The 25,661-nt window shown below is 37.4% G+C and overlaps 2 protein-coding genes across 7 annotated transcripts in view; both read left to right on the top strand.

Moving 5' to 3' along the window:
* Window positions 1-15,482, top strand: part of MXRA7 (matrix remodeling associated 7) — an 89,097-nt gene extending 73,615 nt beyond the window's left edge. For 3 of the 6 annotated variants that reach the window (XM_070739818.1, XM_070739819.1, XM_070739820.1), the window contains one exon: window positions 7,563-9,166. In XM_070739818.1, coding sequence (XP_070595919.1) covers window positions 7,563-7,602 — 40 coding nt within the window. In that variant the 3' untranslated portion in view covers window positions 7,603-9,166. Of the gene's footprint in view, window positions 1-5,084; window positions 5,402-7,562; window positions 9,167-13,531; window positions 13,650-13,928 lie in introns of those variants that run through there. The other 3 variants (XM_070739815.1, XM_070739816.1, XM_070739817.1) reach the window with 2 other exon arrangements.
* A 3,104-nt stretch (window positions 15,483-18,586) lies between these two features.
* LOC139161111 (uncharacterized) lies at window positions 18,587-24,798 on the top strand. Its single transcript, XM_070739821.1, has 2 exons — window positions 18,587-19,157; window positions 21,641-24,798. The coding sequence occupies exons 1-2, from the start codon at window positions 18,848-18,850 to the stop codon at window positions 22,234-22,236; spliced, it is 906 nt and encodes a 301-aa protein (XP_070595922.1). The 5' UTR covers window positions 18,587-18,847; the 3' UTR covers window positions 22,237-24,798.
* The last annotated feature ends 863 nt before the right edge of the window (window positions 24,799-25,661 follow it).

Raw genomic sequence — 25,661 nt, forward strand, 5'->3', positions numbered from 1 at the left:
CCAAGGATTAGTCATAGCTCCCTACTGAGGCTCCAGCTTCAGGCTATTCAGTCAAAGTCTATAAATAATATTTAGATTGTAGGCATGAGCTGCAGTGTTTCATTAAATGGCAGACATTTAATGCATTGCAAATAAGTTAAATTCAAGTCAGTTTCAGGCCTATAAATGCACATCCAGTTAATTCCAATAGGACCTTCGTTATGTATGTATTTATTTATAAAACAATTTTTAATGCAAGTTATGAAGCTTGAACAACGGTTTCCTTCATATCTGCAATTCTAATCTTTTAATTACTATGTTGTATTTTTCATTTTTCCTTGAAAGATGACACTATGAAGTCCTCATAGTGGCATACTCTCAGAAGATGAAGATAAGATGTTTCCTCATTTGAAATTGCCAACAAAATCCCTTTTGCTAAATTGCATTATTTGGGCATATCTCCTTCAGTTTTTAGTATCTAGTCTTTTCTGGAGGAATCTCTTGAGATGTAATTTTGGAATGGTGTGTTGTATAGGTTTCTTAAACCTATATTTCCTAGCATTTTTGGCAAATTGTTGAAGATTAAATTGGTATTAAGTTGGTTTTGTGAGCCATGTAGCTTAGTGTTTAGAATTCAGTACTGCAGGCTAATTCAACTCACCGCCAGGAGTTTGAGCCTGACCAGCTCAAGGTTGACTCAGCCTTCCATCCTCCCTAGGTTGGTAAAGTGAGGATGACAGATTTTTGGTAGCAATATGCTGACTCTGTAAACTACTTAGAGAGAGCTTTAAGCACTATGAAATGGTATATAACTTACGTGCAATTGCTATTAATACAAGGTGTTTAGTATTATTTAAGCAAGAGGGGAGACGGATCTTCTCAAGTGCAGTTCCTTCTTGAAGTTCAGAACATAATAACAGATGTGTACATATTTATTCCATGGGATGTGGAATCTATGGTCCTCTAAGTGTTGTTGTTTTAAACCATTATCTCGAGACCTACCCAGGGCAAATGGAGGAAGGGAACATATTGGAAGTTGTAATTCAACAACATTTATAGAACTGAAGGTTCCCTACCTTGCTCTGACTGTTGTTAAAAGAACAGAACAACAGAACAGAATAGAATTCTTCATTGGCCAAGTGTGATTGGACACACAAGGAATTTGTCTTTGGTGCAGATGCTCTCAGTGTACATAAAAGAAAATATAGATTTGTCAAGAATCATGAAGTACAACACTTAATGATTGTCATAGGGGTCAAATAACCAATCAGAAAACAATCAATATTAATAAAAATCTTAAGCATACAAGCAAGAAGTTACAGTCATACAGTTATAAGTGGGAGGAGATGGATGATAGGAATGATGAGAAAAAATTAGTAGTAATAGTAGTGCAGACGGTAAATAGTTTGACAGTGTTGAGGGAATTATTTGTTTAGCAGAGCGATGGCATTTGGGAGAAATGTTCTTGTGTCTAGTTGTCTTGGTGTGCAGTGCTCCGTAGCAACGTTTTAAGGGTAGGAGTTGAAACAGTTTATATCCAGGATGCGAGGGGTCAGTAAATATTTTCACAGCCCTCTTTTTGACTCTTGCAGTGTACAGGTCCTCAATGGAAGGCAGATTGGCAGCAAATTTTTTTCTGCAGTAAAATAATGATAACAGCAGATTTAGAAAGGGATACCTGGGTTTTTTTGCAAACTGAATGTGTACTTCTGGTCATTTGCTGTAAAAATTATTTTATCGCATTTGTTTCAGTGGGGTAGGTGAGAGAAATTGAGAATCTGAGGTACATTTTGAAGGTTGAGATAATAAAGGCAATAGATATGTGCTAAGCACAGAAAATTGCTTCTCCCAGTTACAGCCAAAACAAAACAAAACCCGCAAACCCTCCAAAATTTGGAGAAAATTTAGAAATTATTAGAAAAGAAAGTGAACAATGGCTGCTAATTATGTTTGCATATTACCTCCAGGAGAGAGAGAGATTTAAACCTCTGAAGACTGCATGCTGGGAATTAACAGTGGGAGAGACTAATACCTTCAAATCCTGCTTAGGTGCTTCTTGGAAATATAATTACATATGTAGGTCTCTTCCCCTTCTCTAGTGCAAGAACTTTCTTTGTCATCATGCTTTCCTACTTCCCTTCTACCAGAGATGGAGAATATGGAATGAAGATTGTTATGGCAGTATCACAGGTTCTGTTAGCTACCTGGGGGAGAGAAGATGTACAGATATCTGCTTACCAGTAGGCATTAATTTATGAGATGGGAAATGGAGTGGGATAAAGTAAAACAGAGATGCTCTTCCAGTTGTCCTTGCCTTTCATCTAAACTTCAATGATGAGAAAAGCTTGCAGCAAATTGGATACCACGATCCGAAACTCAAATCACCTAAATAAAAGAACAGCATCTGACATTAAAAAGCTATTGGGCCACAATCCCTTGCTGAAAATCCAAGAAGGTACAGCAAGAGGAGGCGGAGTTTTCCATTTGAGGTCTGCTTTTTATTTCCTTTAAAAAAAAAAAAGACAGATTGTTTTCTTATAGCAACAAATCAGTCTATAAGCTATACAGTGATACCTTGTCTTACAAACTTAATTGGTTCCGGGACAAGGTTCTTAAGGTGAAAAGTTTGTAAGACGAAACAATGTTTCCCATAGGAATCAATGGAAAAGCGATTAATGCGTGCAAGCCCAAAATTCACCCCCTTTGCCAGCCGAAGCGCCCGTTTTTTCACTGCTGGGATTCCCCTGAGGCTCCCCTCCATAGGAAACCCCACTTCTGGACCTCTGTGTTTCTGCAATGCTGCGATTTCACTGAGGCTCCCCTCGCTGGGAAACCCCACCTCTGGACTTCCGTTGCCAGCGAAGTGCCCGTTTTTGCGCTGCTGGGATTTCCCTGCTGGGATTCCCTTGCAGCATCACAAAAACACGGAAGTCCGGAGGTGGGGTTTCCCATGGAGGGGAGCCTCAGGGGAATCCCAGCAGCGCAAAAATGGGTGCTTCGCTGGCAACGGAAGTCCGGAGGTGGGGCATCCCAGCGGCGGCGGCGGGTTTGTAAGGTGAAAATAGTTTATAAGAAGAGGCAAAATAATCTTAAACCCCAGGTTTGTATCTCGAAAAGTTTGTATGACAAGGCATTTGTAAGATGAGGTATCACTGTACTTAAATTTGGACTGGACAATTTGTAATAGCTCCTGTATATATAAGCCAAAAGGAGCAGAAGGTTAATCAAGGCATCCAAACATTTTTCCAGTTTCCCTTTTTCCAAACACCAGCCTTCATAAGGGTGGGGGTCTCTTGCAACTGTTACCCCTTGGCACCTGCCAACCCTGCTCTTAAGTGCATGCTCTTCTGCTAATTTCCCCATAACTTCTGCTTGCTGAAACCCTGTGTGTTTATGTGTTGGTGAACACCTTCACCTCTTCTTGTCATTTGCCTCCTCTCCACTTTCCTCCTCCTCCTCCTCCTCACTCCTTTACCAGCAGCTTTGCTTTCCTGTCCAGCATGGTGCTTCTTTGGGATAAGAGAGACTGGTAAGTTTCTGCTCTCCCCCCTCCCCCTATTTCATCTTCTGCAGCACGATAGAAGGTTGGGCAAGAAGGATGGACAAACACTTTGGGGGAGTTAGTGCCCTCAATAAAAGTTCCATGTGTTTCTTTCCCCAGCCTGGGGCTTCTCTGGACATCTTGGACTACAGTTACTATTAATTCCCAATCAAACCAGATTGGTGGGGGGCAGACATTATTGTCAAATTAAGTTATTGTCCTCTGCAGGCTAGGGAATACTCTTCAAATTAAGTTTAAATGTTGCTCAATCTGTTAAGGAAAGATTTTGAGACCAGACCAATTTTTAATAGGTCAGCTGTTTCACCTGGGTGCCTTCTAGACATAGTGAAATCCCATTCATTGCCTAGTAGGTTCACTAAGGCTACAGTTAACCTATTTCACCTGGATTATGACTTTGAATAACTTTAGCAATGATCTAATCTAACTGGTAGAAAGACCCAGATAATGCTGCAGGTGAAAATAATCCAATACATATTTAGTAAATTTTATTTACTAAAGTAGTGGGATACTAAAAGTAGATCAATTACAGTTATAATCTCCCAAACATCAGCAGTCTGGCTCGCCCAATATTTTCTGGTAAGAAAGACCAATTTCTTCTAGCAGTTATTTGGTTTGGTGCACCAGAAGCATCTTGTGAAAAATATAGCAACAATGTATGGAAAGAACTGGCAGATCAAAAAGATGTTTTGGACTACAAAGTAGCTGACTGCTCTATAGTTTTCAAATTTCTATTATATTCAAAAGCAGTAGTAAGTTAATAATTTTCTTAAAAACTATACAGTTCGATTTTGTATTTTCACATATAAAAATATGATAAGTTTTTTAATGCCTATACCTGATTCTCTTTTGTGACACATTTCCTAAATGTGCCTGGCATGGAACTGATCTTGGATTATTATTATTATTATTATTATTTTCATTTATATTAAGGAATAAATCACACTGGAGAAAATTGCATAAGCCTTTTGGGGTTAACTAGATCAGGAAACAGATTCCACAAGAAAATTAGAAGTCAGCTTTATAGAGTTAAACTACATTAACAGAATCTTGCAAATATGATTGTGTGTTTCCTCTCCTCCCACTTAGTGAGTCAAGCCTGAATGTCTTCCAAATATTATCTTTTTGACATACTTTAGGGATTGCTTCTGTCCCTTTTTCTGGGTGTGAGAGATGGCTATTGAATATTCCCCCCAAGACCATCTCCATAAGTCACTACAAGAAATTTAATCTATGAACTGAATTCTTTTTTTCTTTATAACTGCACAGAGAGAGAGAGAGAGAGAGAGAGAGAGAGAGAGAATGGGGGTGGGAGGAATAACAGGGAAAGCTGCTTTGACCCCTTGATTGTGTTCCATTTCTGCTCAACGTCTAGTTCTCATTAGCCTATCTGCAGTCTCCGCAGTATATTCTTCTATACTACATAGAATAGAATTCTTTATTGCCCAAGTATGATTGGATGCACAAGAAGTTTGTCTCCTTATTCATATTTCTGACCATGTCATAGTCAGACATTTTCTGCCTGCTAACCTATTGGATGTTGTAGGTACAGTTCTTCTTCAACAAGCAATAAAAGACCAGCCAGAACCAGGAAACTACCGGGAGGTTTGAAAATGAGCATCTGCCAAAAGACTGTATGAAATGAAAGTTTTAACATCTTGCTTCATTCATGGAATTTTTGAAGGAAGTTGGACGAATTTGCTTTTCAGATGTAACCTTCGAAGTTCTTGATTTGAAAGTCAGCTCTCAGTTTTGACCTGTATTTTCCTAGTGCATCCTCATAAAACAGATAAGAATTGAATAATAATCCACTATATTAAACAGTTCTATAGCAAAGAATTATTCCAGGCAATTTTAGGATTTCTCAGGTAAAACATATTGTCATTTAAACAATAATTGTTAGTATATTAACAAAAAATAAACATATTGGAGTGATGGCAGATGGGGTTTAAACTACAAGCTATGCATGATCCCCTAACTATAGTTTTTGCAGCCCTAAAGGTTTTCAAATTATTGAGATAATTCAGGGGCAAATTAACAGCAAACAGGAGGGGAAATTGGTAAATTAAATCTGAAATAAGCTTTACATGTCCAAGAAAAATATTCCTGCTGTCCCAGCTCAAAATCATTCAGAGAATTTACTATTGTTACAACAATAGTAAACAATAGTGGCCTGAAGCTTCCAAAAATTCTTGTAGCTTTGCGCTAAAGTATTAGGATATCAACCTGGCATACCAATGACTTGTAGTGTTGTTGAATTAACATATGAAAGCAAGTGAGTTCCTTCTGCCTGCATTTTCAACTGATGCTCATAAGAAATATTTCAGCTGAACTAGAGTTTTAAAAGCTTTAGTACAACAATTAATGTTGTGATGACAACTGATGTGCAGCTCAAGAAAATGACTTCCAAATGTTATTCAACCTGTTTGCCCCAAAGTTACTTTACAAAACTACATGTAGAATATAACTGTAAAAAAGCATGCTATACAGTATATCATTTTAAAAAATAGCATAAGCATATCAGTACAGTACAATATAGAACAGCTTGTTGATTTCCTGCAGCTGGAATGACCCATCTTTTAATATCTTAATACTGTCTGTTAAAATAAAACTTAGCAACTAGCCATAGTCTATTGAAATATCCCAAAAGTGCTTTTTCCAAAAGGCAACTAGACTTTTTTTGGGGTGGTGGTGGTGTTCTTTTGTAATTTTTTTGCTTCTCACTCAAGAAGCTTCTTCAATTCTAACTCTTAAAATAGCACTTCTTGGGAAGCAAACAAAAAGATCAAGAAGATCAGAAGTGGCTTGTCATCCCTTTAGACCAGTCTTTTCCCTGGGTCTAAGGGCTTTTACCTGTATTTTAGAGCTTATACTATCATGTCCATAGGTTTCCTACCTTAAAATATTAAGGGAACTACAGATTTTCAGCAACTATAGACAGACAAAATTTGGGGTGGGAGCAGAAGAGAGATTTGAAGGCTTCATTTGCTGCTGGAACTTCAGATGCTCCATTTTAGGTTTTAATCTCATTAGCTACCAGGAGATGTGAATAATAACTATAGCAACATTACTTCATGTTGCTTTAACTGTCCTCAACTTAAGAGAGAAAAAGATTTGTGCAGCAGTACATTTTTCAGCTTAAAAAGTACAGCATTTACGTTTTATACAAAGTCATTTCCTGATATTTCGGAAGTGGATGTCATGTACAACCAATAGCCTTTTCAGTAGCAGTCTATGATGAATAGTTTACCAGTATCTACATCATCACAACAATGAATCTCACCAAGCCTGTGCTTTCTTAATATTTATGAACCTAGTATTTGACTTACAAAAACACACCATTGAAAATGAAAGTAGAATTCATAGAAGAGTTACAGTTTTGGAGTCTTGAAAATTAGCATCTGTCAAGGGACTATCTGAACAAAAGTTTTAACACCTTGCTTCATCCATGGAATTTTGAATGAAGTTGGATGAACTTCCAGTACAAAAAGGAGCTTGTTGATAGATATGCAGTGTGACAGTCCCCTTCATTGCAAGTTCCAGTTCTGGGCTTAGCAAATCCGACTTCTGACAAATAGAGCAGCTCATATTGAATCCCCACATCTGAACCGATGGGGGCTTGTCCATGAATATGAGCAACAAATCATGGGATTGCTAAAGAAGGTAGTGCTTAGTACAGACACAATGCTCTATTCCTCCTTTCCCCCAATGTCCAAGAGACCCTAGTCAGTTTTCACTTGATAGGGCTAGAGAGAAATGTGAAATGTCCCTGATGGAAAATGAGACATGCTGTAGATATTTGTGTTCGTTGGGCGTAGGCTATCCTGCTGCAAATGATGAAGTAACCTCTTAAAACCTGAGGCATCGTTTTGTTATTTGTGTATGCCCAAAAAGGTCTAGAAACTTTCCTTAAGACTCCTTCCCTGCACTATTAAAAAAATAAAAACATTAGTAATATATAACTGACCCAAGGTGACACAATTAAAATGTATTCTCTTTATTTTCTTCTTGTTTCCCTTTGCAGAACTGAAGACTATATGAAGTTATCCCTAGACTCTTCCTAGACCTTTTGGCATTTTTAAAGGCTTGAGGGGGAAAAAAGGGCAAAACCCCAAACACAACCGAAAAAATATCCCTCAAAATATAAGACTTTCTGTTTGGCTGAAGCTGAGTTCCTCAGAATCAATCCTTGTAATATTAAGATTGGAACAAGTTGGGGTGTCTGGTCTGGAGAATTATATGGCTAGAGAAAAATCACAGACTACTATAGGAGGGTTATGTTCTTAGATGTAAAGTAAGATCTCTGCAAGCAAGCAGAGCACACACACTTTGTTGTGTTCAGTATTCCATATCTGCAGCCTCCCCTAAACAAAACAAAAAGAAATTAACTAGATAACCTGGGCAAAAGTGGCCCAATTATTATAGACCTGTTTCCTGTCTAGATGGTAGAACAAGCTAGAGTTGACCCCTTTTCCACCACTCTGTCCTGGACCAAAAAACCACCTTGATAAATTTGAAGACAAAGTTGTAATATATAAAACCTTCTGAAGATTTCTTCCATCCACAGATGGAAGCCTGGTTGCCTAATACTGTCTCTGGCCTCTTGGAAATGAGACAGCATTTCATCTTGGATAGAAGGAAGAAACAAGATTTACCCTATAGGCATGTATTTAGAAGTTTGTCCCACTGAATTTAATGGGGTGTACTCCTAAATAAGAGTATAGGATTGCAGTCTTAGTAGAACAATTTGTGACTTATTTTAATTGCAAGGATTAAAAGTGTTCCATTGGCTAATACTTTTGTTTACTTGACACTTCAAGCCTGTTCCCAAGAATGGAATCCAAAAATGTGAGCTATGAAATGTAAAATGGCCCTTTGGTTACCAATTTTACATTTCCTAAATAGGATTAAAGATATATCCATTTTTATGTTGTGTCAGTATTCTGTCATCATATCAGTTTTGATATTTTACTGATAATCACTTCCTGTTTGATAGATGGATTTTGTTTAAATGTTGCTCTCCTATATTTTGAGGGAAAGCTTCATAATCCATCCTGATACTTTTTTGAAACAAAACCTTAATTATTTGGAAATACTTGAATTTGTTTAGTCAATCATTCTTTGGGACATATAGGCTTAAAATTATTTTCCTCTAGACTAATTCCCTGTCTCCCAGGCTTATTTAAAAAAACAGCAGGAAGCTTTGAGCATAATTAATGTTTAAAAGATAAGCTTCCATTCCTATACCTATTTTCTCTAATATAGTACAGTTTGCAACCAAATCCAATTCATATAAGGACACTCTGCTTTGAGATATTTGTTAGCAACCACTTTGCCTCCAATTCACATTGATAGACTCAGTGTTCAAAACACCATTAACTATGCAAATAATGCCTTATATACAATATAATCTTTCAGTATGCAGCAATACATATATAAGGAAAATGACTAGTGGCAATGAACAAAGCTATCTCTTCAATAATGACAAATACTGCTGTCCGAGTGGGCTTTTTTGTTTTTGCTTTTGTTTTCTAAATATGAAGGTAGCTCTTGTACAAAGGACTATAATTTCTAGCAATTTCAAAATGTATATTGCCATTTTTCAGTCCAATAAACATTTAAATAGTTTTCATGACTGGTTATTGTGTTTGTAAATATGCATAATATACACACAGCTCTTGCTTCCAATAAATCATATTTGAATCGGAACTGGGAAAGTTATGATTGATTGCCCTTAGAAAACAAAAACAATAGTTTAAATTATTATAAGAAAGAATGTCCTTCATAGTCCCCAGACTTGAATATTACTGAAAATCTATAAAGAGATCCCAAACATGCATAGTATTAAACTATAACTATTTCTGAGCTAGGAATATTCTACAAGGAAGAGCAAAAAAATATTTTAAAAGCAAGACTAGAAAGACTCTTAGGTGCTTACAAGAAATGGTTGGAAGTGGTTATTTCTTCCAAAGAAGATGTTACAAATACTGATTGGAAGTTGTCCCCATGTTTTACACCTGCAATATTCACCATTTTGTTTTGTTTTAAATCTTATTAACAACTACTCATAAGTAGTAAGTATGAATTCAAATTTGCAGAGAGAATTTTTTTTTTTTTTACTAGATAAAGGTTAAGTTAGCTTCTGTTCACTTAGGGATGTATTGAAACAGTTTGATCAAAAGTGCTAAATTTCTGCACACAAATAGAGATGTAAAACAAGAGTATTACTGTCTTAACTAAGAATGTCTGCATCAGGGGTGGGTTCTAACTTACCTCGCTGCTGGTTCACGCAGTACCAAAAATCCATATTTTTAAAAGTCCAAAACAAGATGGTGATGCATGCACAGTGCCGGAAACCAGGCTTCTGTGCATGCTCAGAAGAAAAAACAATTTAAAAAAAGATGGTAGCAGACCAGTGCCGACCGAACCAGTTCCATAACATCATTGTGATGTCACCAGCGGGTCGCTACCAGTTTGGGCGAACTAGTCCGAATCAGGAAGAACCCACCTCTGGTCTACATAAAGGTAAACTTTGCTAACCGTTTTTCACAGCTGGTACAGATTTTGAGCCAAGCTTCTTGTAAATCCATGTCTTTTTAGAAGTGCAATAAAAGGAAGAGGGTTTCCACCAATTACCCCCACCTCCAATCCCACTGTCAGTTCCTAGATCTCTGGAGATACTGTATATACCAGTGTTTCCCAAACCTTGGCAACTTGAAGATATTTGGACTTCAATTCCCAGAATTCCCTAGCCAGCGAATGCTGGAGTTGAAGTCCAGATATCTTCATGTTGCCAAGGTTGGGAAACACTGGTATATACAGTATATATTTCTGCAGCCGGTGTTACCGGTTTGCAAAACCAGGAGCAACCCAGCCCATGTACATGTGTGTGTGTGTGTGTGGTGGGTTCCTGATTCGGGCTAGTTCAGTGAACCAATAGCTGTGGTGGGAGGCTTTGCCCACCCGCTCGAGAACCGGTAGCAATGGGTTTTAGAACCCACTACTAATATATGTGTGTGTGTGTGTGTGTGTGTGTGTGTATCCATCCACCTCCCACATACAATTAGCTTGTTGTTCTTACTTCAGACCTGTTAATCGATGAAGGCCTAGCTCTGTTGCGCACTGCTTGGACTGTCCATCCCAGGCAATACCAAGCATTGAGGCACCAAGAAAGATCCAGGAGGATGAGTGAATACGAATCCTTGTTGGGGAATAGAGATTGACAGCACACACCCACACACACCTTTGGGCATGTAGATTTGTCCTGTTGAGGCATAGCCGGTCCAGACCGACTTCTGAAGAGCACAGCAGAGCAACCTCAAGCCATATTAGACAGGGATGATGAGGAACGATCCAGGCCAGTTATAAGATCATGGGCAAAATAACAAACAAATTTTGTTGATATATCAAATGTGCCTGTGATGCAGAAGAGTGGGTGGTGTGTGGGAAGGAGCTGGAGAGAATGCAGTTAAAGCAATATCTGACAGCTCTGTGCCATTCCCTAGGGATGGACAGGGGATAGGAGATAGGGGAGGAAGTAACAGGAGCTAGGCCTCCATCGATTAACCGGTCTGAAGTAAAGACAACACAGCTAATTATAAATGGGAGGTGGGTTTATGGGCCTATCACCTGGGCAATGGCCAAATTGATCAATGATGTATAAAGGTGAATATCTCTTCATTAGTAGTTTTTACACTCTGACGATGTTAGCAGAGGCTAACAAAAGCTAAGTGAATAATATATTTTAGGTTCCGTAGATTGCGCTGTCTGTCTCTTCTTTAGCTACACTTGGAACTCATATTTTTAGGATAGATAGACAGACAGACAGACAGACAGACAGACAGATGATAGAGATAGAGATATGATATAATAATAATAATAATAAACCACTGTGATTATTTTTTCTATCATGGTTTACCTGTATGCATCTGCAGGTCTATAATTTGTACCACTGTAATTGCTAAAGAAGACACCAAGGAGAAAGATTGCCCATATATCTGGGCAATTGGATTGACACTTTACACCAGGAGTGTCAAACTGGTAGCCTGCGGGATGGATGTGGCCATGCCCACCCCAGCTCCGTGAATGTGAAAAATGTTGTGAAATATCACGTCATGGAAACATGACACCACAAGTTTCACACCCATGCTTTACACTGTAAAAAAAATATGTCACATGTTTTGGCATAATTTTTTTGCCCCCCCCCCTCTTGGTGCAATGACATGTGTGGTGCTATAGGCACACAGGCATTTAGATTTGAAAAAATCCTAAGAACACCTACAACTTGACACCTCCGCTTTTTGAGAGCTTGGAAGGGAACAGTGGCCATCTAAAAATTAGCCCAAACATGAGAAAGAGACCTTAGAAACTTTCAAAATGCCCTCTTAATTAGATGGAGTTCTGGCAGATGATGGCAGAGGCAAAATAAGAGAAAATTCTAGGCATCCTACAAGCATTAGTTTTGGCAAAAAAAGGACTTGGGTCCACAGCGCACTCCAGAATTATGGCAGCATTAGCGGCAAACCTGAATACCACGCCACACTTATACTCAGCAGATCACGCAGAAGCAAGCAAATTTTGGAAAAATGGAGGAAGCTGAGAATCCCTGTTAAGCTAAGGGAAATACTGTCTAAACCTAGGCAAAAATGTTTCATTTAAAGTTAAAACACTACAGGTGATCCTCAATTTACAACCACTCATCCAGCACCTGTTTGAAGTTACAGAAGCACTGGAAAAGTTATGGTTGTTGTAGCACTTCACAGTCACACAATCCAAATTAGGGGACTTGGCAGCCTGCCTGCACTTACAATCTCAGGGGTGCTTCAACACCCACCCACCCCAATCTAAGTCTTTTCGTGGGTGGCAGCTGTGCAGCTAAGGCAATTTCTGGGATGCTTTGACTTTGTATCATGCTGTTGGTGATTTGGGTGGTGCGACAGAATGAAGGGTAGGGTGGGCTCAGAATGCAGAGGGACAAAGGCAACTATGGTTGTAACTTGGACACTATTCTGTTGATACTTACTGGAATTCTGCAGCTTTGAACCATGCTGCTGGTACTTTCCCCCATGCTCCCTCTACTTCCCGCCTAACATCTGGAGTTATGACAGCAGCCAGGATTGCTGGTATTGCTGTGATAAAGTGACGCAGTCATGTGACATTATGCTTCATAGCTTAGTGATGGAAATTCTGAATCTGATCCCAGTTGCGATTATAAGTTGAGGGTTACCTGATAGAAGAAGACGGATTGAGGCTCCAGTCTCTTAAGAGGGTAGGTAAGATAATCAATCCAGACTGAGATCCATCTAATGTCATATTCCAGGCTTCTGAATGACAAGTACTGTACAAGCATCCTCATTTGCTTCCAGTTGTGTCCACATTTCAATTGATTAAGTTGGTGGATCTCCTTATTAATAGTATCAGAAAATAATGATCATGTGGCAGTATAACAATAGTATATTTATTTTATTTACTTATTTATTTATTAGATTTGTATGCCGCCCCTCTCCATAGACTACTTTACATTTGTAAAGTACACTGGATTTCTTAGCTGTTGCTTATTCTTAAAAATGATCCAAGAGATTGTTCACCCCATTTAAATTATTTAATTTGTAGGTGAATATTCCTAGTGCCTTGTGTAATTTTTCACAACACAAAATATACATTGGAATTCAGGATATCAGGGAATTCATTCAAAGGGTAGCTTGCTAAACGTGAAAATGTGTCTTAAAAGTATATGAACTCACTCCGCATTAAAAAGGGATGTTGACAAAAAATTCAAAACCAAGATTCCCAGCATTTCAGATCAAATGTGTGCAGTCTTTTATTCTCAGGATAAAAAAAAACTTTTATTCACACATCTCCATCATGCATTTTTTTTAAAAAATTTCAGGCAGGAAATATCCCATATCGCAAGCTATCTTGTCAAACTCCACTGCCTTTCTCAAAATAAGAGTATCTCCTCTTTTTTCCTTTTTGTTGTTCTCTTCTTGGCAGGGTTCAGAAAGAGCAGCTGGCTGCCATCTTCAACCTTCTAAAGGAAAAATCAGACACTTTTGGAGATATGTCTCAATCTGATATCAAAGAACAACTTAAGCTTTATGACATGTAGACTGTAAGTTTTTTTTTCTTTCAGTATACTAAGAGTGTAAAACCTGTAGTTTTCAACATGATTAGAATATATTGTATATAAAAATGCAATAAGTAGTTTTTTAAATTGTATTTTATCTTTTCAAAATGTTTTTTGAGAAAGAATAAAAGTCATCTTGTGTCAAATCAATATCTAAGGAGGTCGGCAAATCAATATTTAAGGAGCTAAAATATACCAAATGCTGTTGTAATTTCTTACAATGTTCTTATGCTATTATTGAATGCAAATGTCTTGTTGCTACAGGCAGATATTTTACAGACAGTGAATGATTTTTGAAAAGCTGTCTTTGGTATTATCGGTAACATGGTGGAGACATCTTCAAGAAGAATTTTCCTGATAAAATATAAGTAACCAGTGAGTCTGAAGCTAATACATTAGAAATACTACTGTAAATCAAAAACATGTCTGTCACTTTATTCCAAATTTTGTTTTCAAAGGAATTTGTGTTCCAGGTTAACTCTGCAAATATTTAATATAAAAGGGTCAAACTGCAGAAGTTACATAATTTTGTATACATTTTTGATTAAATGTTTTTATAGGGACTACAGATAATACAAGTATGATTTGTTAAATTTCTGATTATTGCATCCACAGTGTTTTAAAGCAACATTACAGAAGTGCCATTGCCTTAGTGTGGGATATGTTGTTGGGTTTTTTGGGCCAGCTTCTCAGCCACAAAAAGCCCTTGACCATTACTGACTTGAGTTAAAATAACCTGTGGTTAACAAAAAGTCCGATCCTTTAATAATATCTGTTGCTTTGAGAAAAGTGCTATCAAGATCCTTCTCATTTCTGGGAATTAAAGCAAATCTACTTGAGAACCAGTTTGGTTAAAGGCATCATATGTTCTACTCCCACCTTAGGCATAAAATCAACAGGGGGATCTTAAGTTAGTCACTGTTTCTCAATCCACTGCAAACCACTTCTGAAAAGACCTTCAGGAAAACTGCAGAGTTACTCCTGTAACTCTGCAGGAGTCAACCCTGACTGGAAGGCATTTCCCCCGCCCCACAAATCTAATTAACATCCATGGTCAGCAAAAATTATTTGGTGCTGCCATCTACTGAGTTAGTACAGCAAATACCTACAAATACCTAGAGCAAATTCTTTTTTTATTTTATTTTAAAGAGATTATTTAGACACTGGCTTTTGTAATAGATGGATGGACCCAGAGAAATTATGGGTGGGATTCCCCCACCCCAAAAATCTACTTAATATTCATGCCACCAAAATTGATTTGGTGCTGCCACCTACTGAGATAGAACAGCAAATAGCTACAAATACCTAGAGCAAATTCATTTTTATTTAATTTTCAAAGAGATTATTTAGACACTTATTTTTATAATAGATAGATTGACACAGAGAAATTGTGGGTGGGATTCATATGGAATTGAGTTCTAATAAAGAGGCCAAAATGACTTTATTATTAGGATGCGAAGTTAGCTGAAACACTGTTCATTGAAACACCCCAGAACAGAAAAGCAAACAGGTACTCTGGCTATATAGTTTCAAGGTTGTAGTGGAAATGTAAGTTGTACCACAAAATGGCTGTTATAGCTAATGGAATAACCCCACTAGAAGATCGCTCTGGAAATGCCGTAATTATGATAGATTGTTAAAAGTAACTGATCAAATGTAGATTAGCCAGTGCTATGGCACCATTTGAAATGGTTTGTATGAAATTTACTATATAAATTTGCTTGTATGTATATTCAGGGACTTTTACCTTGGAACCTTACCTAACAAGTCCTTGTATATCTAAGACTGTGCAGATTCTTAATAAAGTTTGGGAAATTTGGAACTGTGTCCTGGCAGTAGAAAAAACACACTCAAACCTTATCATCCAGGTCAGTTGTGAAATACAAAAATTTCCTTTATCGGTTTTGTGGGTGTGGCTTGGTCATGTGACTGGGTGGGTGTTGCCAACTTGATTGGTCTCACCCTTAGGAAATTTCTCCTTAGTCCAAATCACAATAAAATAGCACTGTTACAATGTTTGAAATAGAATAGAAGAACAGAGTTGTAAAGGACCTTGGAGATCTTTTAGTCCAACCCCCTGCTTAGGCAGGAAACCCTACACCACTGTTCCCTCTAAGCTGCGCAGCTGCGCAGGTGACAATAAACCTCCGGGTAGCATTTTCAAAGTGCCACGCAGTCATGATAGGGAACATGCCTTCCTTTCTTTCTAATGACGATACATGAGCACTTCGCTAATTTGAGTAGTGGGCTCTCGGGGTGGCTGTTGGGATAGTCTGCTAAGTTTAAGGAGCAGGGAAACATCAGCCTCAAGTGCTTTGTGTCAAGCGTGCTGGTTATCTTGATTTGCCCAGGCTCGGCGGGGAGGTGGGGATCGCTCTGGCAGCCTTCCTGGCATGGGTGATCCACCAACTTCGTCAAAGTTGTTGCTGTCAGCGACCCCTGTGCTGTCCCACACCAGTACAACCCAGTAAAACAAAGATTGAACTCCCTTCCCCCCCCCGGGGGCTTCTTTTAAAGCGAAAAGCTGCGTTTCATGGTTTTTAAGGCAGAAAATGGGACTAACAGAATTACTCATGGATTTCTCCATCCTCTTCATGCTATTGTTGGACTGAAAAAGCTGGAACGGCTTCTGCATTAGTGTTATATTCAACCTCCCTTTGTGCATTCCTCACCTTCAGGGATGGGAGAGAGGTTTTGTTTGTTTGCTTGTTTGTTTAATATGCTGCCCAACTCCAGAAGGACTCTGGGTGGCTTACAACAAAGACATCTGAAGAAACAGTTAAAGGAACAATTAAAACCCCTTTCTAAACAACATCCATACCTTTTGTGGCCAGATCTAAAAAGATGTATCAACTATTTTGATTATTTCTGGGACTTTTTCTTTTCTTAAATAAAATAATTTGTATTCCACATACTTCAGGACTGGTGGCAAAAAGCTTAAGTGCCCAACTAACCAGCTACTTGAAAGCTTGATATTTATTATTATTATTATTATTATTATTATTATTATTATTATTATTATTATTTAGATTTGTATGCCGCCCCTCTCCGTAGACTTTATGCTGTTTGAGGTAAGAAAAGAGAAACTGAAAACACCACAGACACAGAAATTGCTCTAAATCTACCTCTTTGGAGCAAATCAGCATTTTGACCTTTTCTTCTTTTCACTTCAGCCTTACTTTCCTGATAGCATCAAGAATGCATTATCAGAGCACAATATTTAATGACATATATAAGGACTATGTCTCTCTAATTAAGTACTAGTACTTTATATGCCCAGCAGCTCTAAAAAAATTGTTTTAAATGAGGTCCTTCCACTCTCAAGGAGGATAATTTAGGACTACTGGTGATAGTAGCCTTGCAAATGGGTGAGAAACGGCCATTGCTCCTCAGGATTGGGAACTGTTTTGTTCATGTACAAATCCCTAAAGTTCTAAATTACACTAGTCCTAAAGTTGGCATTGTAAGTTCCATCTAGTGTAAACTGACTGAGTTTACAAATCACATGAAGCCATAACCAACTGAATTCACCTACCAGACTAATACATAAACCATGGCTTATAAAATCACAATGGTGGGACTCAAATAATGTAAATCATATTATGAAATCAAAGAACTACAGAGTCAGAAAAGGCTTTGTGACCTCAAATCCAATTGTCTGCTCTATGTAAGAATCTAAATTAGAATACCACAACAAATAGCTGAGTTCTGGATAGATTTAATGGAGTATACTTTTTTTTGGTTAAACTGTTCAATTTTTTCTATTCCCCTAATCCTGCTCATTTTTTTAAAAAAATGTTCAGTGTTTTATGAATCATTTGGTTTGTCTGACTTTTTTCTTAAAGAGTGATGTTCAGAATTGGACATTAAATTGAGGTGGATAAGATAAATAAAGTGAATAAATTGAAACTGTTTTTGCTAATGTCCAAAATTGAATTTTACCATCATTGCAGCCCTTTCACAGTATTGATTGCTATTTTGTTTACAATCAAATACCAAGCCATTTATTTCCCATTCTGATGCTATGCATTTGCTTTCTGCATGGTAAGTACTGTACACCATTTTGTGCTTGTTAAATTTCTTGGTGTTATTTTAACGCATTTGCCAAATATATTAAAACAATCTTGCCTCCTGGGTTATAAATCACTCCGATTTAATTATCATCTTTAAGACATATACTCCACTTGTCAGTAAGTGGACATGTTTGTGAAGAAATGACACATTGCTAAGCCTAATCACTTGCCTAGCCACTGACTGCACTAGAAAAGAATGAAGAGGAACACTTCAGGAGAAAAGATGAGAAGGAAAACCCCCCCACTGACTATCACCATTTGCTCTGATCAGTAATTTTATCTATGACAACATATTTCAATGCCTCTGAAGTATGTGTGTGCGCACGTGTGTGCTTTTTTAGTATACGTTAAACTTTAGCCTCTTAAGTTGGTAGTGCAGTGAACAAAGACAGATGTCAAGGTTCCAGATAACATCCAAACTAAATCAAAATCTGAGTCAGAGCATTCCTTGGAATTTCAATTTATTTTCAGAGCCATGCTGGCAGTTCACATCCTTTGTTCCCCACCCACAAACCTGTTGTGTTGTGTATAGACTGTGCCAGCGTGGCCAATCTTTTCTTCATTTCTGCCCTGGTGTAATGCGATCGAAAGAATGCTTTGTGCATCTGTTCCCTACTGGAATTCACCCCTAATTTTAAGCACCTCTACAGCAGTGTTTCCCAACCTTGGCAACTTGAAGAAATTCGCTAGCTGGGGAATTCTGGGAGTTGAACTCCTGTATCTTCAAGTTGCCAAGGTTGGGAAACACTGCTTTACAGAACCTCGCCAGCGAAGCTAATACGCACGCGCATTTCTGAGCCTCCAACCATTGGTGTTTTGGTTGCGGTTTTTTTTTTTGTTAGCTACGGTGGCCGGGCGGAGCTGTTTTCCGCTAAATCTCGCGATTTCTCTTTGGACGCTCTTCTCCCGTGACTCTCGATTAAGCCTGGGTCAGGATTAGAAGAAGGGAATGTGACCGGGAAGTGGTTTCTAGGGTAACGGACCGCTGCGCTTGGCTCCGCCACCCCACCCACCCTCGGACGGCGGTGACGGCTTCAGTCAACTGAGAGTCCCTGGGTTCTGCCCTAAAGTGAAACCGTCCAAAAACAACTTGAATCCCCCCCCTCTGCCATGGTACCCATTAAGCCCAACGACGTGGGGAACAACGAGGCCTTGCCCTCTGACCCCCAGGGCAACCCGCCCAGCTCCTCTTTGGTGAAAGCCCTGGACGCGGTTATAGCGGCGGGCAGACGCGGCTTGCTTGGCGCGCCGCCCATGGCGCCGTCCCCTAGTCCCGCATTGAACTCGGATGATGGCAAGAAAGGAGTGGCTTCCGCGGGAAACTTCAATCGTATTCCGCTGGTGGAGAGACAGGACCAAAGGAAGAAGGGGTTCGGTGAGAAACGTACTGCTGTGATCACTGTGGTGCCCTCCGCAGAAGGTGAGTTTAGATAAAGGCAACTCTCGCTAGAATGCCCAGACTGCTTTTCCAAGGAAATGCTGGCAATGGTTGTGATTCTCTTGAACAGAAACTTCTCTCCCCAGAATCTTGGTTGGCTTTATACTTCTGCCGGAAAAAGTTAGCGCAAATGAGTAGGATAGATAGACAAAACGCTCCATCCATAGGTACCAGTGAAGGGCTGCAATTTTTTTTACTAACACACTGTGGGCGTGGCTTATTTTGTGGATGTGGCTTGCCAGCCATGTGACCAGGTGGAAGTGGCTTGACAATCGTGACGGGGTGGCTTAAAGGTCATTTGACTGGCTTAAAGGTGGCCAACTGGATATCATTCACATCAAGAGTTTGGGTTAGGATGTCTGGCCTCTCCTGGCCTCAAAAAGATACAATTTCCCTAACTATTTACTATCACTGAACATCCAAAATACACTATCTAATTCTATGTATATATGCCATATATGTACATACATATTACACAGAGGCACACAAAAATATACGTTATCTACTATATAAACTGTATGTGTATATACACACACACACACAGGCACATCCCTTCTGAAATTATACACATTCAACTTCATTTACTGTGATAGGAAAAATACCCAGAGCCCAGAAGGGAAAAAAAGAAAAAAAAATTCAATTTTTTTCTACCGATTCTGCATACCTGACCAAATATTTTTTACCTGACTGTACCCATAGGAGCCCATCACATGGGACAAATTGTACCATTGGCTAAAAAAAAGAAATTACTTAAAAATTATACATCAAGAAAAATGTCCAACTAAAACGTGTAAAACCAGTAAATAACAACATGAATCATAATACCAAATTGAAACGATAAAATGTAAACATCGATCGATACAAATTTTGAAATACAAAGAAACTGAATGAACAAACTCATAAATCACTGATAAATGATGGCACTAGCAACTATGTCAAATACATATGGATAAAACTTCAGGAAAATCTATACCACCTATATGCTTAAACCACAGGCCGCAAAACATAAAAGCCCCAGCTTCTACGCTGGGCCCCCACACTCTTCTTACTACTTTTTTTTTTGCTCTATTTTTCTATTCATCCTCCTATTGTATTTCTTTCCCTTTTTTCTAAATCCTTTTCCCTTTCTTTCCCTCTCCTTCCCCAATCACGCATGCTATATAAGTAAACTATAATTGCTAGAATGTACATTATATATATTCCCTTTACTTTTCTGTACCCTGTTTTTAATGTATATAACCAATAAACATATTTTTTAAATAACAGAAAAAGAAAAAGGAGCCCATCACTGATAGGTACCTAAGGAGACATGACTGATATTAGTCCTTTGATCGTCTTTGTCTCGTCCCTGTAGCTATTGAAAAGGCAAGGTAATGTGTAACTAAATTATGATAACCAATGGAACGACTGCTTCCAGTATTCCAGCTGTGTGTGTTTTTAAGAAGAGTCCAAACAGTCACTTATCTAAAATGGTATAGATTTTCTTGCTTGAGCAGGGGATGGGCTAGAAGACTTCCAAAGTCCATTCCAGCTCATTCTGTTCCATTCCTTTCCTCCCTATCCTATCCCTATCCTATCCTATCCTCTCCCAAAGACACACTGGAGTATAAGATGCACCTAGATTTTAGAGAAGGAAAACAAGGAAAAAAGTATTCTGAACCAAATGGTATAGTAATATATTTTTTAATAAAATACCAGTATAGCAGAATACTTTTTACAGCCATATGTACTTTTTTAAGCCATGTACATTTTTTACAACCATGTAAAAGGCTGTTCCATAGGAGATGTCACTAGGACAGATCATAAATCTGTGAATAGCGCTTCTCCTATGACTTTTCTTGCTGTTATATTACTGCTACTACTGGGTGAATAATTAATGGCGGTGACAGTGTTTTTCTCAGCCTATGGTCTACAGATCTCTGGGGGGTTTACAAAACCTTAAAGAAGTGTTATGATTTAAATTAAGATTTTAAGTCTTGGTAATCCTTTGCCATAGTTTGTGGCCACAAAAGGTATTTAAATGATGTCCATGGTGAAGAAAAAATTGAGAACCACTGATGTAGGCCAAGCTCTTACTTGTCTTAGTATAGTGATAGCCCAGAAATATGAAGAGAAAATTTATTTCATCTGCTTTTGTTAATCAGCACATATATTTTAAGAATGACTTTTTTGTTTTTGTGCCAGTTCATCTTCAACCTCATAGCTGATTTTTTGTCATCCCCTATTCTGTTCATTCCATTTGGATAATCCATTGTCTTAACAACATTCTGAAATTCAACTGTGGAACATTCTTGAAGATATAATTAATTTGCATTTCTTGATTTTGTTTTTCAGTGTTGATATAATTTGTCCATTATAGTAACATTTTTATAATATTTTTCTTTCAAGAGGGATTATTGCTGTTATGATGTCAGAACTTATGTGGAACTTGAGTCAAAGGAGTTAATGCGGTATTTTGCTTTTAGATGTTGGAAATCTGCCACCTGCACCAAAGGAAATATGGATATGTGGGAATTCTGTGATCTTGTCATCAAAAAAAAGAGCGGAAAGCCAGCCACATGGATTGCAGTTGGGCATCTCAACTTCACGGGCAAATGTGTATTGGCATGGGATACAGAACATGATGTGGACACAGCTTATGCCTGTTTTGCATGAAACGTATCATAGCAGATGTCCTCCCTCAGTAATAATAATTCATCTTGGTGAAGATGATCTGTTTCCTGAGAATAATACTTCAGTCATTATCTCAATGAAAAATGATTTAGGCATTCTTAAAAGAGCATTCCCAGATACTGTTTTAGTTTGGTCTTCATTGTTACCAATAGGTAGTTGGAAAAACGATTCAACTCCTAGATGTGCGTGGGAAGCCGCTCAAATTCAGATTAACAACATAATGGTAAAGTATTGTAATAAAATTGGTGTGCACTTTCTGTCACATAATTCAATAACCTCTGATAAATCACATCTCTTCTTGGCAGATGACAATGTTCTGACTGATGAGGGAGTTGATATCTTCATAGCAGATCTGAAGAAAGTCTTAAGATTATATCAGATTTTGTAGTAGCTGGGGAAAAGGTTTTGAAAAGCAGCCTGTATAATATTTGGGAAGGTTGGTTTTATTATTACCTGAAAAAAAGTAGACATGAGCTGACTATATCTATACAATATTGCTTAAAATTTTCTCTCACAGATATGTCACGGATTAACAGATTTATTCCTATAAATAAGTTTTGGTCTTCTGTAACAAATGAAAAAAATCTGTCTTACATTATGAAGACTTCAAATGAGTGCATTCATCTTAATGAAACTGGATCTTTTACTCCCTTGGAGAGTTATTGTAAAATAACATAAGATACTGTAATGAAAAACATCACAAACCTGTGAAGTAGACATACCTGTGTGTGCCTTGTTTTTTATCCTAGCCTTTAAAGGAGCAGTTTCTATGATATTTAACTGATATATTAGGATATATATAGAAACATATTGAATAGAGGATTTTTTAAATAATATCTGAAAGAAATGGCTGAGGTTGGACATCGTGAAAGAGTATTTTGTAAATAGCCTTTTTTCAAAATACTATATATATTTAACATGTTTGTTGAACCACAGTTGACAAATAGCTTGATCCAAGAGTGTCATTGAAGGATATTACGTAGTAAGACATTGTCTCGAAGAGATGACTTGGATCCATGATGCCAAATAAAAAGTTTTTTTCTAGTATGGCAAGTATAGAAAATTACTATGGAATTTGACAGTAAAAGTTTTGTTTTGCCTTTTTCTTCATTTTATTTTTGGGCACTTATAAGATGCAGTATGGATTCTATTTTCTTAATATTAGGAATTTTCTGTATTTTCTGTATAAACATATAAATTCGGTAATAATGGTTAAAAAAAACCATAGCTATAAAACCCATAACAAGTAAAAGAAATTCAAGTGGATTAGTTGGCCTGTCAGAGAAAATACAAATAGCTGTAGCAACTACATTTATAAATTTAGCAATAGTGACTTAGCTTTCAGATTTCATATAATTGTTCCTTAAGCTGGGTAAAAAAGGGAATAAAAAAGAGAAAAATGTTGCTGGTAAAAGTATAAGAGTAAAGATCAATGGATATGCATTTAAAGGGGGACTATTGTTGTTTTACTGCTTTCATTGTGCCAATTTCATCTGAAAGCATTGAAAGCTAGCTGTTATTTCCATAGTTAGTTGAAAATGTCAGGAAAATCATCCTTTTGTTTGTAGTTTTTATAAGAATAATCAGGTTATTTATGCCCCCCCCCCCCCCTTTTTACTGTTCATTATAAATCTACAAATTACTATTTCATTGGGAGATTTTGGATTATACTATACACTACATATGGTAATAACCCTAGACTGTGTACATCAATTTGTTAGTGTTTATTTAGACTGAGGATGATCCCATGCAGATGTCAAACACCGGGGTGGATGGGGACATTCTAGAAAGATTATGAAACTTTAATATGCCACCTATCAGTATGTATGTACTGGAGTTAACAATCAGAAGCCATCACTTTTCTAAATAACTCTTTGGCAGTCATGGCATTATCCAAAGGACATGAAGATTATTTGCATTATAATAAATTCACCTGTCTCTGAATTGACTGTGACAAATGTTTCCTAACACTTGTACAATTTACTATATTATATTAATATTACTATAGGGATTTAATTAGGTTAACTTGTGAGGAATATAGATGTGTCTGAGGAAAACTTTGGAATCTGAACACACGTTTCAGTAACATCCAAATACTATTACATCTTGAATGTTTCTGTAAAATGCATACACACATTTTGACTTTCCGACTTAGTTTGTAATTAAGATATGGTATGCAGAACTTCTGCATGAAACATTTAGATTTCAAAATGAGTGATTCTGTTTTGGGACAAGTTATTTTGAGAAGTACAGTAGTTTATTTCTGAACAAGTTGTAATATCCCTTGATCATTTTTAAATTTTGATTACAACATAGATAACTCCATTCAACATAGATAATTACTGGAGCACATTGAAGGCTTAGAAAGCTTGTTTAAAATTCAGACTGCTTCCAGAAAACCAAATGATCTGTTTGAAGTTCCACCTACTTGCTTTGGGGGCAAATCAATGCAGTTAGTTATTGATTACTAATCCCTCCAAGCTGCATCTTAATTTGTTAGTAGGTCTACCTCTTTGAATTAGCTAGGTATCCATTAGTAACATGACCATTGTGGAAATCATAATACAATTTATTACAACTTCCAAGGGAGTTCGTGGGGAATTAATAAGCGGTATGGCAACATACTATATAATTTGGAATAAAACATAAGCAGTTTAGAGGACTGGAAAAGGCAGAGAATTTTGGTGTATCTAGCTGAAATGAATCTTGAATAAAGTATAAATTGCAGTATCCCAACTTGGTAGTAGAACATATTTATTATTTTCACAGCAATTGGTGTTTTGTAGAATAAAAACAATGATTTTTACACAGTACTGTAACTTGATAGATTTTTGAGAAATGCTATATAATGTTTAGGCTTATGTTAGTGTCTTTATTGAAATTATTTGAACATTTATCTGCCACCCACATTTTTCTGGGAATAAAGAATGTATTTTTATTGTACAAAAAATTATTGTGTTTCACTGCCTACCAAGATGTACTTTTCAATCAGAACTTTGTTTTGACAACTGTATCCTAGTTGACTCTACCATCTGGTAAGATTTACCTCCCCCCCCCATCAAATAAATAAATAAATACAAATCATAAGCATAATTACTAGGAGTAGGGGAATTTAGCAATGGATTTATTTACAAGAAATACATGAACAAAGTCCAGCGCCTAGCGTATATTTTCCTAGAAGAAGAGTCTAGGACAAGGGTGTCAAACTCACGTCACACAGTGTTTTTGCATCAAAATCAACACCAAAAAATTTGGGACTTTCCCCCCCCTTTGCTAAGCCAGGCATGGGCATAGCCAGCATGTGACACATCTGTTCTGGGAGCATGTTCTCCATGTGTGTAGTATACATGGGAAGAAAATAGAAGAAAATGATCTGAAATTAGCAATCTCAAACAAAATGAGATGATAGACAAAAGATTGATACAGAGTAAATCCTTTCTTGTCTGTATTGGGAGGGATCTAATCTCATATTAGGAAGGAGCTTCACTAATATACATTGCATTAGGCCCAAGCAGCCCTAAGGGATAAAAATTTTTACGTGCAGAATAAGCCTTCTAAGGCTTGAAACTCCTAAGTATTTTTGATGATAACCGGTCAGAAATTTTAAGCTTTCCTAGTCCACTGGGTGGTGCTAATTCTAAATACTGTACTGTAAATGCATTTTGCATTATTTGCTCTTTTTTTTCCAAATAGAAATTTCATTTTTCTCCAACATAGAATATTATTTGCTCTTGATATATCTTGTTACTATGAAACAAAATTTAGTTTATTACAGTTATAAGCCTTGCTTTTATAATCTATTTGATTGCCTCC

Source organism: Erythrolamprus reginae, chromosome 2 (assembly GCF_031021105.1).
Source record: "Erythrolamprus reginae isolate rEryReg1 chromosome 2, rEryReg1.hap1, whole genome shotgun sequence".
NCBI classification, from domain to species: Eukaryota; Metazoa; Chordata; class Lepidosauria; order Squamata; family Dipsadidae; genus Erythrolamprus; species Erythrolamprus reginae.

Excerpts from the sequence above, each read along its gene's own strand:
- LOC139161111 (XM_070739821.1), top strand. The coding sequence starts at position 18,848 with ATGGTACCCATTAAGCCCAACGACGTGGGGAACAACGAGGCCTTGCCC. Across the intron at positions 19,158-21,640 it reads TGTGGTGCCCTCCGCAGAAG|ATGTTGGAAATCTGCCACCT; the intron begins GTGAGTTTAGAT and ends TTTTGCTTTTAG.